At 45.2% G+C, this 13,465-nt stretch overlaps 1 protein-coding gene across 1 annotated transcript; it reads right to left on the bottom strand.

Annotated features, from left to right (window-relative positions):
- Window positions 1-668: 668 nt before the first annotated feature.
- xkr6a (XK, Kell blood group complex subunit-related family, member 6a) lies at window positions 669-12,618 on the bottom strand. The gene is made up of 4 exons (XM_061715545.1): window positions 11,692-12,618; window positions 6,518-6,714; window positions 4,307-4,724; window positions 669-1,309 (listed from the first exon to the last, which is right to left on the bottom strand). The coding sequence occupies exons 1-4, from the start codon at window positions 12,255-12,257 to the stop codon at window positions 802-804; spliced, it is 1,689 nt and encodes a 562-aa protein (XP_061571529.1). The 5' UTR covers window positions 12,258-12,618; the 3' UTR covers window positions 669-801.
- Between the last annotated feature and the right edge of the window lie 847 nt (window positions 12,619-13,465).

Below are 13,465 nucleotides of genomic sequence, written 5' to 3'. Positions count from 1 at the left end.
CACGGAGCAGCACATTAGTGACCTGACCAGCCTGCACAGCAGCTGGAGATGGGATAGGGTGGAGCTAACTGCACCTATGAAATCAAATACTTACCTACATTGCAGCACGTTTAGCTAAAACTTTCCACGACATGTTTTACTGGTTGCATGTGCATTCCCATCATGCTCTGCCAAACTCCCCGCTACCCTTCTGGACCAACTCCACAAACCGATGCGTCAACGTGCTTCGTCCAACCACGATGTTACAGTACGATAAAAAATATTCTTTCTTTACATAGAAAATATATACACTACCTTTTGACTAGACTAACAACGACATGTTCACATTTCTATTGTTAAAAGTGACGTATTCGTTTCTTTTTTTTTTGTTGTTCTTTCTTTGCGTCACATCGTTTTATCGCGCCGAAACCCTTGAACGCATGCCGGTCGCAACGTGAAAGCCGCGGTCAGGTGTTGATGCGAGACTGCGCCAGTATTTTCTTCTTTTTTTCTTCTTTTTCCATTTTTCCTGCGTGGCGGAGTGACGCTCGCGTGGAATTCAAACGGATGGAACTGAGTGAAGCGCGATCGGCGGCGGCGAGCAGAGAGACAGAAGGAGATGTGCTGAAGCAGCGCGCCGAGTCATGGCGGCGGGAGATTTGTGGGGACATAAAAATGTAAAGGAGGGTGTGCTTATATCAGATGTGCCTTTATGTCTGTGCATGTCTTTCTAAATCTTCTCTAACTCTGAACACTGACGGATACATACATGTCTTTGTAAATGGTGCTTTATGTGCTCATGGGTATTTATTTGTGTGTGTGTCAAAGTGAGGACTCATACTGCAACAGTTCATACAGCAAGGGTCCATCACGGTAGCGGATTCCCACCGCCGCTGGCGTTATGTACTGCAGGATGTTTATAGTCCTCCGCAGGCGCCTGTCTACGTAGTGCGCGTCCCACGCCGGGTAGCGCTTCCTGGGCATGTCGATCTTTATGAGCGGGCCCTCGAGCTTGGAGGTGGTGGTGGGGGCGGACCTCACCTGGAAGACGGGGAGACACGTCTCGGCCACATCCTCCTCCGTCAGGGACTTGGTCATGTGTGCCGGCGTGGGCGGGGCGGTGGGCGGGGCCGAGGGCGGCAGGGGGAGCCCCCAGAGCAGCTGGGCGCAGCAGGACGAGGCGGGGCTGGGCTGCAGGTGGGCCGTGGCCGGGTGCAGGAAGCCGTAGTACAGCAGCATGACCAGCACCCCGCCGGCAAAGGTCAGGTAGACGCCGCACAGCGCCGGGACGGCGTAGGAGTCGGTCAGCACCGGATCTCTGTAGGCGTACCTGCAGGATCATGAGAAGGAACGGGTTCAAAAGGTGCACATCCACCTTATCAAGAGGCCAGCAGCTCGTTTCTTAGGCCACGTTTACACATAGCCGAGTATTTACAAACCTACAGGGGGCAGTTTAACGAGAAGCATAAAGTCATGCTAGCCAATCGGAATCCTGGTCACAAACACCTTTAAAAAAAAAAAGTTTCTGATCATTTCGCCGTGATATCTCAAAGATATGGCTTTTTTAAAGCTTTTCAAGGTGGAAGTTCACAGGAAAATAACATAATACAACGGGCAACAAAACCCTCCCACATTTAAATGAATTTCCATTATCTTTACTGTTCATTTCCTCCGAACCATTACTGTGAAGGTGTATAGGTCAGGTGTATATTATAATTGTAATTTATTGGATTTAAATGGCTATATTGTCATAATTCTGTCACAGGTGACAATTTAGTGCACCAAGGCTTGTTTAGAGGACTTAGTTCATACTGAATGAGTCCACCTTCTTTTTCTTCTAGCATTTCAATTCAAGACAATTAATATAAGTAATAACACAAGTTGTAGCCAATCAGACATGTTTAAGAAATGTTTGGATTGTTTGCAGCTATTCAATTCAGTTCTGTTCTATTTAATTTAGTTGTATCCTGGAATCCTGGAAAAAAACATCAACAAATGACACATGTAACTTCCAGTTACTTCCAAGATGAACGAGAGTCTTTCGTTTGGAGTGACAGAGAAGTGGAGTTACTTTTAAGTGTGACGTTAGAATATAAAACAAGTAAAATACAAGAAAATATTAACGGTGGCCAAACAAATTGTAAACACAGTTTGCACACATGACACTGGTGACGTTTCTGTTGCATAATGTGACGTTCTGAAGCCTAAATCTCCGTTTCTCTCTGTTTACAAACAAACGTGAAGACGGAGTTTTTACAAATCTCCACTTTGGCCGGAGTTTTCAGAAATGATCGTTTTTGGTGACTTTTAGCTTAGTTTTCGTGTAAACGAACGGCCAAAACGCATGAAAACACCACCGTTTTTGCTACGTGTAAACAGGGCCTCAGTTTACATTTAAAGCTGCCGCCCACACTTCCAGAGATGCATCTTGAAAGGATGCGGTCCCTCGAGTTTTAGCTGTCGACCAAAGCCAACGCTGTTATTGTGATTCACTCTGTGATGATGCTTCCCAACCTTTCCAGCAGCACTTCGCTGCAGGACCTTCAGATCCAGTGAATGGTCGTTTTTCAACCAGGATCTAAGTGATTCATTCCTCGTGGCTCCATTCTTTTACCTCGCACTTCCCCCGGGAAGCTGCTTTTTTCACATCCAAACATGAAAGTCGTTCATTTACTTCCATCAAGAGCATTTAAAAAAATAATAATTAAATTTTTTGACTGAACTGCAGAAGCTTTAGTGAACATTTTTACTCCTAAGTTTTCCCAGATAGGATAATAAAGGAAATGTGCTTTTTCCACATACTCAACCAGTCTCAGGCAGACTTCATCTAGCAATGTCGCCCTTGTTGATCCAGTAAACTACACAATGTGCTTACATTCATGTGAAAGGACACCCTGGATCAATCGTAGGGTTAAAGTATCAGGCTGGGATTCGTTTTCACCCCAAAATCTCTACTTCGTCTTGTCTCATGAGGTTTGTTCTGCTGCCGCGTTTGTTTTCCCAGCGCAAGTATCATACTTGTGAAGTCCCATTATGAATTTAACAGTCATGAACTTGAACATTGAACATGCAAACTGAGGCCTGTAGAGTCTCAGATGAAGCTCTTGGGCTATTCTTGGTCATTTCACGTTTTTGACCTTGAGGTGACCTTGATGGGACGTCCTTTCCTGGATAGATTGGCAGCTGTTTTGAATGTTTTATTTGTTTTTTTTCCATTTGAGAATGATGCTTCTCACTATTAAATACCCGACTCCAAATTGTCTGGAAATATCATTTTAGCCACTTCTGGAATGACAATTGCTTCTCTACATTCTACAGTCTTTCCTCCTGGGCATTCTGTTAACACATGCATGTGCTTTTATAAAAGCAGTTGAACCCGTTAGTAACCTCCTAACTAAAAGCATTTCATTAACAGCACCTGACTACTTATTTCTCTTAATTATTCATCGACTGCTTCTTGGTTTTATCTGAAGAGTTTGTTCATCGTGTCAAGTGAGGTTTGGAGCTAATTCTAATACCAGGTAATAATATATAGCTACTGTATATATAGGTATATCCTGAGGTATAAATTAAAGAAGAGTTTATTTTCATGCGTTGGCAATCATATAAGTCTCTTTTTTTATTAAATGTTTTCTTTATTCTTTGTCATTGCATTTTTTTTTTAGCTTTTTCAAAAATTTAAATTAAAGTGAAGGAAAGTGGGGTTTTTTTTGTGATTTTTATGTCTTTTTAAGCTTTTTTTTTCTTTTTTCTTTTTATTTAGCATTTATTTAACCAGTTTTGTCCCATTTAGATCGGGGGTCTCTTTTACAAGGGAGACCTGGCCAAGATAGCAGCAACAGAGTTACAGAATTAAAAGATAAAAAAACAAACAAGCAAATACAGACCGTCTGAACTCCACTGTTTTCATCAGAGCTTTAAATTCAGTCAAAGCTATGAGGTTTTCGAAAATGCAGTTCGGATTGAAGTTTATTCCAATCATCTGGTGCTGAAAACCTAAAAGCTTTCTGCCCAAATTCCCTTCTTATTTTTGAAACAACCAAATGCAAAATATCCATTGAGCAGAGATTGTAACCTCCTTGTTTCAATGTTAAAAGAGAAGATAAATAAGAAGGAATTTGACCCAGAATGGCTTTATAAATGAACATATACCAATGATGACCAATTTACTTTAGTGTAGAGAAGACAGTGATGGGTGAGAGAACCACAGTTTGTTATAAATCTCAGTGCGGTATGATACACACTATCCAACATGCGGAGACAATGAACAAATGCATTCATATACATCTTCCACGGTGTAATTACAGATTTGGTTGTGCTAACTCACCACAGCCCGGTGAGGATGGTGTTCTCGGCCAGCACCACGATGTAGTATACCACCATCCTGTAGCGCGTCTGGCCCTCCTTCACGTTGAACCAGCAGAAGATGTAGACGATGCCCACCACCATGTTGAAGAGCACCTCCTCCCACTTGGACATGCAGAAGTCGGTGCCTCCGTGCACCACCCAGAAGGCCATGGCGCACCAGTGCACCACCACGAAGATGCCGAAGTAGATGTGGAACAGGGAGGCGAAGAGGGCGAGCGAGAGCACGCGGGACGAGATGGTGAAGAGGCGCCAGAGCAGGTGCAGCAGCGCGCCGCGGTAGCTCATGCTGCGCTGGTCGTCCCGGGAGTCTCGCAGAAGCTTGTGGTACGAGGCCAGAACCCAGGCCAGGGAGAGGAGGGAGGCCAGGGAGGAGATGCCTGGAGGAGGAGAGAGAGAAGATTACTGAGATAGATCTACAAATACAAAGGAATTTTTTCTCGTTTTTTAATTTCTTCTGACGAAATGAGGGCTTTTTTGCCCCCCTAAACGTGCCCCAAAAGTCACCAAATTTTGCACGCAAGCCAGGCCTGGCGAAAAATTTGGCGTGGCATAATGGCTCAATACTTCGTGCCTCAAGCCCCACAATACGGTTTGATGTACATGCACGAAAATCAGTACAGACCTGTATCATGTCGCAACTTAAAGAAAAGTCTCTTGGCGCCATGGCCGAAACCGAACAGGAAGTCGGCCATTTTGAATTAATCGTGTAATTTTGGCACAATTTATGCCATTTCTTCGGCCGTTAATTCGGCCCGAACCGTAACGTGCACCCAGGTGTGTAATACATCAAAATGTGCGTCTCCATCCTGCGACGATGCGCAGTACTTTTCTCAGTCAAAAGCCTTACCGTGGCGACGATATACACCAAAAAGAGCGCACACCCTTCATCTGATTGCTCCATATTTGTTAGTCCCTACATTCTGCCATAACTTTTGAATGGTTTGGTATAGAGAGTCGTGGCTGGTGTCATCCGCTAAATGTCCAGGCCTGAAGAATCTACATGCAAGTCATACAAGCGCTTCCACTGCAGCACGCCTGAACGTGCACAAGGGTGTGAGAGCCCGTTCATCGCTGCTTGCAGCTTTAATTGAACATTATCATTTGTAGGCTTCAGAATATTTAGCAGAGCCTCTCTGTGGACAGAGTCCTGACGAAGATGCTGAGCTGTACACGGTGAGTGGATTTCTGCGTGTGGAAACTACAGCAGTTGTGGGCGGGATGGAGGGATGGAGGGATGGAGGGATGGAGGGATGGAGGGATGGAGGCTCTGGTTTCATTGAAATGCCTCGGGCGGCTCACTGAGCGTGTCTGTGCAGTCGTGTATGTGAATATACTTCTTACTGTATTCTTACTGCTTCTCTGTGCGAGTCACCACCACCGTACTTGCATGGGTGTCACTGCGTGCACGGGGCACGTAATGCTGTTACAGCCATCTGGTTTGATGTACAAGCCTGATTCACACAACATAAATCATGCACTTTCCATAGGGAACACACACACTTACGTAGCCTTCAGATCAAGCCATTTAAAGCAGAAGTAATGGATTAATGGTTTTAGCTGTAAAAAAGGCTCACATGCCTAAATGCTACATGTCCTTGTCTTTAGGACGACGAGGGACAAACAGCCAGCATAATTAGTCCGGTTGTAATACTGTGTTTGACCCGGTCTTTGTGCGTTTTGACCGTATAGAAACGTAATTCTCGTCAGTTGTGTGAAATAAGACCTGGAAACAGACATTGTGGCATAGAATTGTCAAATTGGTTTAATTCACCGTACGAATTGTTACAGATTACTTTTGTAATACTGTATTTGACCCGGTCTTTGTACGTTTTGACCATATAGAAATGTAATTCTTGCCATTGTAAGAATGAGATGTACCTGCTGTACTCTACTGCCCTTACTTTTTAACAACTTGTGCTTTTTATTATTTTACCTCTTTTCTTATCATTTTATGTCATTTTATTTGTTATTTACTGTTTAATTGTGTCTTGCCGCTTTTAATGTTGATGTAAAGCACTTTACATCAACACTTTGAGTCAACACTCCTTGGCCGCGTGAAAACTTTGGACTCATGCCAGTAAATGTGGCCAAAAGTTGGTAGTATCCCCGCGCTGCTGTGTTTTCCCAGTGCAGCCTCAGGTCCGGCCAGCGAGGTCTGCACTCCACCTACACTGCAGCGTCTCGGCCCGGTTCTCCTGGATCATGATGCAGAGCTGCAGGACCAGCTGAGGCGCCGACTCCAGGAAGGTCTCCAGCAGACGCAGCATGTTGACGTCGGCGTACTCGAACATCATGGCCCAGTACCATCTCCGCTGGTGGTCCTTCTGCCGGCGCGACATCACGCCCAGGTACAGCGTCCTGATGTACCTGCAGCAGGTCCAGAGGAACAAACTCATCACACACACCTCTGCACATTTACAATTACTATTGATACGAGTTTAGGACATTATGTGGACAAAACTATTGAAAATAACCTGAATAAATATTCAACAGATGAGTCCAGAATAAATAATAAGGTATATAGTGCTTTTAGTGTACCGTATTTTCCGCACTATAACGCACACCTAAAAGCCTTTAATTTTCTCAAAAACCGGCAGTGCGCCTTATAATGCAGTGCGTCTTATATATGATCATTACGGTAATTTCTGTTACTGTAGTCAGGGGGAGTGTAGCTACTGTAGTTGGTGTCGCCAAAGTAATGGCGCTAAAAACGTCAGGAATCGTCACAGACGTTCAAGACAACAGCAGCGACGCTGACTCGCATAATGGAGACTTTGACGAGACGGAGCAAAGCTGGTTTTTATTTTATTAATAAAGTTTGACATACGGTACTTTTCTTCTTGTTTTTTTTTTTGCATTTGCTGTAGGATTTTGTAGCATTTCCTGTAGCGCAGCTCCATCAGGTAGATACGTAACTCAACCCCAGCCACTATAGTACGGTATTTTACCATATATTTAGTGCGCCTTATAATGCGGTGCGCCTTATATATGGAAAGGTTTTAAAATACGTCATTCATTGAAGGTGCGCCTTATAATGCGGTGTGCCTTATAGTGCGGAAAATACGGTATTTAAGCACAATGTTGTATACAGATGGATGGATGGATGGATGGATGGATGGATGGATGGATGGATGGATGGATGGATGGATGGATGGATGGATGAGTACAGCCCCCTTTGCTGCATCAACAAGCTAATTGAACATTATTATTTGCAGGCTTCAGAATATCTAGCAGAGCCTCTCTGTGGACAGAGTCCTGACGAAGATGCTGAGCTGTACACGGTGAGTGGAAACTACACCAGTTGTGGGCGGGATGGAGGGATGGAGGGATGGAGGGATGGAGGGATGGAGACTCTGGTTTCCATTGAAATGCCTCGAGCGGCTCACTGAGCGTGTCTGTGCAGTCGTGTATGTGAATGTACTTTTTACTGTATAGATAGATAGATAGAGACAACTTCTGTGGTAATAGACGCTATATAAATAAAATTGAATTGAATTGAACTGTATACGTGGGTGCAAGCGGGTTCCTCTGTGCCAGTGTTCACCACCACCGTACTTGCATACTGCGTGCACGTAGCACGTAATACTGTTACAGCCATCTGGTTTGACATGTACAAGCCTGATTCACACAACATTAATCATGCACTTTCCATAGGGAACACACACACTTACGTAGCCATTTAAAGCTGAAGTAATGGATGTTTAGCTTTAATAAAAAGGCTCACGTGCCAAAATGCTACATGTCCTTGTCTTTAGGACGACGAGGGACAAACAGCCAGCATAATTAGTCCCGTCTGTAACATTCAGGGGACGATTGCTTGGTGGAAAAATCTCAAAGGATGTTTGAACCAAATGACGTGAATACAGTAGATATTCCAGCCCTTCACCTTTTCTTTTCCCCTCCCCCTGTTTCATCCCCCCCTCCAACCACTCTGCAGCGTCTCCATTTCATAGCGATCTGTCTCAATCAGACCATACCATTTTCTCAGCTACAGACCCCCCCCACCACCTCCTTCCTTCTCTAACTGCTGTACTACTTCTTCCAGGTGGGAGAGTCCATTCTGCAGGCCAGGGGGGTATTGAGGTGAAGGAAGGATATCTGTGCTCATACAGGAGTGTGTGTGGTGACAGCGGCAGGAGGGAGGGGTTGAGATTTAACCCTACAACTGAAGCAGAGAGGCTGAGTATCTCATCCCTCGCCCGGCAGGATGTAAACACACACACACACACACACACACATCACTGGAGTCTTCCTGCTGCCCACCCAGAGGCAACTGGACACCATTACTGGAAACCTCTCTGAGAGAATTACAGGAAACACTTTCCTTGCACGGAGCTCTGGGAGGCTGGAAAAAAGCTACCGCACTCCTGCCACAGATACAAACATTCAAACTAAAACAGACTTAATCTGAAACAGAAAGACGTGTGATGAAATGGCACATCTGTGTCTTTCTTCAATTAGCACCTACGCTTGTCCAACCGTGTGTTTATGTATGTAAATATTACTGATTAGTGTAAAATGAGAATAGAGACAACAGTGAGCATGAGAGAGAGAGATGCGTTGCCAGAAGCACAGATGCTCGTTTTCTTTGTACTCTCCACGCACGCTGACAGTCACAGGGAGAGCCGTGACACCGTTTTTCCACTGGTCACACACGCTGACATGCACACACACACACACACACACACACACACACACACACACACACACACACACACACACACACACACACACACACACACACACACACACACACACACACACACAGAGTCCTCAAGTGAGCAGAACTGATTCACTAAGTTGCCGTCCATGGTCCTGGACATTCAGCACCATGGACAGTTCTCTGGTCCGAGGACAAAAACGCTCCAGATGTGCAGAACATCACCAACTTCTCTCAGGTATTTTGCTACACCTAATTGCAGATTGCATTATTTTTTCAGGAAGTGGTCCCAAACTAAGGAGAAACTCCCCTAACGTGCCATCCTCTAAAGTTAATCAGTCAATTTGTTGAATTAAGTTCCGCTCTGACTGTTTCTCTCACTATCTGTCTCGGGACTCAGACACTACAGTCCTTCTGTGTCCTGCACGTCAGTTTGAAGTTAGCTCTCCTTTCTTGTAGCTACATCAAGTACACACTTAACTCTATCCATTAGCAAAGCTAACACCTGGAATGCAGTACCAAGCACGATACGTGAACTTCCCACTCTGACCTCTTTCACCAAACATTTTAAATCATGGCTATTGGAGGAACAACAGTTATCACAACCAGGCTTAAACTTGTGTAGTTTGTCTTAATGTTAATTATCTGTTTTAATTCATATAGGGCAATGTGCAATGCAACACGCACTTTGTATGTCACACAACTGGGATACTCTCAGTACCATAATATTACCATCACTGGTATTTCATTACTGTAACATGCATTTTTTGTCACCTTAAACTCAAGTCACTTTAGATACAATCCATACTGCTTTTAAATGCTGCTAAATCTATTTTGCTACTATGTATGTTTTATGTTTGTTCCCCTTGTTTGATTGTATTGTTTGACTGAATTGTTTTTATGTTTTCTGTGGGGACCACGGGTGGAAACTAGCATTTCTGCTAAAATCTGGTGTATTTAGACTGCTTAATGTAGTGTTCATTAACATGCATTGCCCCGTTTAAATAAACTTTGATTTGATTTGAGTGTGTATGTGGATGAGAAACGAGAGTGTGTGAGAGAGTGAAGATGAAGGGGAGTTTTTCTTGCCACTGTTTGGCTTAAGGTTTTTCTCCCACTAGGGGAGTTTTTACCTGCCATTGTTAATGTAATAATTTCTGGGGGGTCATGTTCTGGGTCTCGGGAAAGATCCTAGAGACAACTTCTGTTGTAATAGACGCTATATAAATATATAAAATTGAATTGATTTGAATAGATGATGGGGGTGTTGACAGTGGCGCCACCAGGGGGTGGCCAGGGGTGGCCATGGCCCCCCCTACAAATTTGCTGCCACCCCACTTGCCTCAATAAAAAAAAAAACACTTGCCAGTCACATAGATTGTATCGTCAGTTATGTGTTTCATCCCAAATCATTTGGGGAAAATGCATATCAGTAGGCGTTTCTTTAAAGGGGACCTATTATGAAAAACACGTTTTCTCTTGCTTTAACATATATAAAGTGGTCTCCCCTCAGCCTGCCAACTCAGAGAAGGAGGAAAGCAACCAAATTCTGCAGTGTCTGTACAGCCGCCCGGATGAGCCGTCCAGTGTGATGTGGATCTACGAGCTGTTCAGATTCTGTGCCCTTTTGTTACGTAACCAAAATGCAATTTACATCGGTTGGCCTCCGATGCGTGAAACCACGCCCACAACTAACTCTGGCCGGAAAAACAACAACTAACTCCGCCGGCCGGAGCTTCCGCCATTTTTTCGTAGCGGTGTATCGCGTCATTCAGGCAGCCAATCAGCACAGAGCCTCATTATCATAGCCCCGCCCACTCAGAATCCCACATAGATAATGAGGTTAGAGAATGGGAAGATAAAGACATGGCTCAGAGGCTGAATTTCTAATTTATTTAGCAAAAACAATTAAAAGCTTGTTTTTAAGACATTCAAGGCCTGTTTAAAATAGGTATTAGATGCCATAATAGGTCCCCTTTAAGTATTTCTGAGCCTAATTATATATATATATTTAAAAAATATATATATATATATATATATATTAATACAATTAATATATGATATATTAAAATATATATGATATATGTTATACATTAAAAATGCACATATATATATATATATATATATATATATATATATATATATATATATATATATACACACACACACAGGACTGTCTCAGAAAATTAGAATATTGTGATAAAGTCCTTTATTTTCTGTAATGCCAAAATGTCATACATTCTAGATTGATTACAAATCAACTGAAATATTGCAAGCCTTTTATTATTTTAATATTGCTGATCATGGCTTACAGCTTAAGAAACCTCAACTATCTTATCTCAAAAAATTAGAATATTCTGGGAATCTTAATCTTAAACTGTAAGCCATAATCAGCAATGTTAAAATAATAAAAGGCTTGCAATATTTCAGTTGATTTGTAATGAATCCAGAATGTATGACATTTTTGTTTTTTTAAATGCATTACAGAAAATAAAGAACAGTCCTGTATGTATATGCCTTAGGTTTTTACCAACATGGTATTAACCATTAATATAATGCAGACAAGTTAGAAAGTAAAAAAAAAAAAAAAAAAGTATTTCTGAGCCTGTATACTACACCAGTATAATAAAGTCCTGTAATGATAGTTTAGTGGTGGTGTTCCCCCCCAGGAACCGCCCCCTCACCTCCACACCTGCCCCAGCTGCAGCACGTGAATGACGGCCTGCCACAGCCAGATGGAGGCCAGCTGCAGGCGGTCCCTGCCCGGGTACAGGCAGCCCAGGGCCACGGCCCCGCGCTTGGTCAGCCCCTCCACCTCCCCGAGCCCCCCGCCCGTGTAGTCCTGCACGAACCAGCGGAAGCTCAGGATCTGCACCAGCACGGACGGAACCAGCACGAAGAACAGCGTGAGGCCGAACCAGAGGAAGTCCCGGCGGCGGTAGTAGTCCAGCGCCAGGCACAGGTCGGTGCCCACGTCCCAGAAGAAGACGAGCAGGGCGAGGATGATCCAGAGGCAGTCCAGCCACAGCTGCTCGCGGGGCGGGCAGTGCGTCTCCCGCACCCCGGCCGCCCCGGGCTGCTGCACGGTCCCCAGGCAGGCGGAGCGGCAGCCCCAGTAGCAGGCGGAGCTGCGGCAGCACTGGCAGATGTGGATGGCAGCGGAGTCCAGCGGCTCCTCGCCCTCGGCCTCGTACAGATGCGCGAACCCCACCCCGGCCCCGCCGCCGCCGCCGTCCGACTGCGCGGCCATGTTCCCCCCCTTCCCGCTGCACCACAGCCGCACCGTTGCACCGCGGGTTCACTGGCCGGGTACCTGGCGTGGCCGTGGGCGCGCGGAGCCATCAGAACCGGCGCGCCCGCGGGAGCGCGCTCTCCTCCTCTAAGCCCCGCAGCCCCGCAGCATCCTCCCGTCCTGCATGCACGGTCATCCAGGTGACGTCATGCACCCCCCGCTGCAACTCGCACGGGAGTGAGAGGGTGAATGGGTGAAAAACGGGGTGCAGGTGTAACCCCTCCACCCCCCCTTTGGAGGACCGGTGAGTCCCGCAGGCAGGTACCGTCGGTACCGGGCATCCACCGCTCCTCTCTCCTCTCTCCTCTCCTCTCCTCTCCGCAGGTCCAGGCTTCTCTGCAGCTCCTGCTTCCTTCCTTCCTTCCCGACTCCTCACTTCCTCTCACGCTCTCTCACTCCGCCCTCTTCTGGACTTCACCCCCCCAAAGCACATCTGCACGCCTCCCCGTCCCACTACCGGCTCCAGATTGGTCTGAATGAAAAGAAATCTTGTTCAGTCATTCTGCAGCAGGGAGGAAAATACGTCCTGAAAGATCCTCGTGTTCGTTTGTCTGGTGCACCAGAAGAAAACCAGTGAACAGAATCCTTTATTATATCATGCACAATGTTTTCCAGCTGGAAGTACACTTTTCTCAAACCACAAAGGTAGAAAATGCACCCTGTGGTCATCGATCCAGTAGTATTTATACAAAAAAAGGGAGGTGAACCCCAAACATATCATTCATTCATGTCCCTGTTTATTGCTTCCTTAAGATGCCAACCCTACTTAAGATGTAGCGAATGAGACCCATCAGTGTAAAACATCTGTTTCTCTTCATTGTCTTCACCTAAAGAAACACTATTTAACAGCCTATATAGTCATAAAACAGGAGTTGACCCTGCAAATAAAGTAAAACTACCAAAAAAACTACCTTCCAGACTCCTCACTTCCTCTCACGCTCTCTCACTCCGCCCTCTTCTGGACTTCACCCCCCAAAGCACATCTGCACGCCTCCCCGTCCCACTACCGCTCCAGGAATACGCCGTGATTGGTCTGAATGAAAAGAAATCTTGTTCAGTCATTCTGCAGCAGGGAGGAAAATACGTCCTGAAAGATCCTCGTGTTCGTTTGTCTGGTGCACCAGAAGAAAACCAGTGAACAGAATCCTTTAATAGCCTATATCATG

This window comes from Cololabis saira, chromosome 24 (genome assembly GCF_033807715.1).
Source record: "Cololabis saira isolate AMF1-May2022 chromosome 24, fColSai1.1, whole genome shotgun sequence".
NCBI lineage: Eukaryota > Metazoa > Chordata > Actinopteri > Beloniformes > Belonidae > Cololabis > Cololabis saira.
This window is presented reverse-complemented; position numbering and strand designations above follow the sequence as displayed.

Coding starts and splice junctions, on each gene's coding strand:
- xkr6a (XM_061715545.1), bottom strand. CDS start 12,257: ATGGCCGCGCAGTCGGACGGCGGCGGCGGCGGGGCCGGGGTGGGGTTC. Junction 4,725..6,517: donor CCGGGCCGAGACGCTGCAGT/GTAGGTGGAGTG, acceptor CTCCTCCTCCAG/GCATCTCCTCCCTGGCCTCC. Junction 1,310..4,306: donor ACCATCCTCACCGGGCTGTG/GTGAGTTAGCAC, acceptor ATGATCCTGCAG/GTACGCCTACAGAGATCCGG.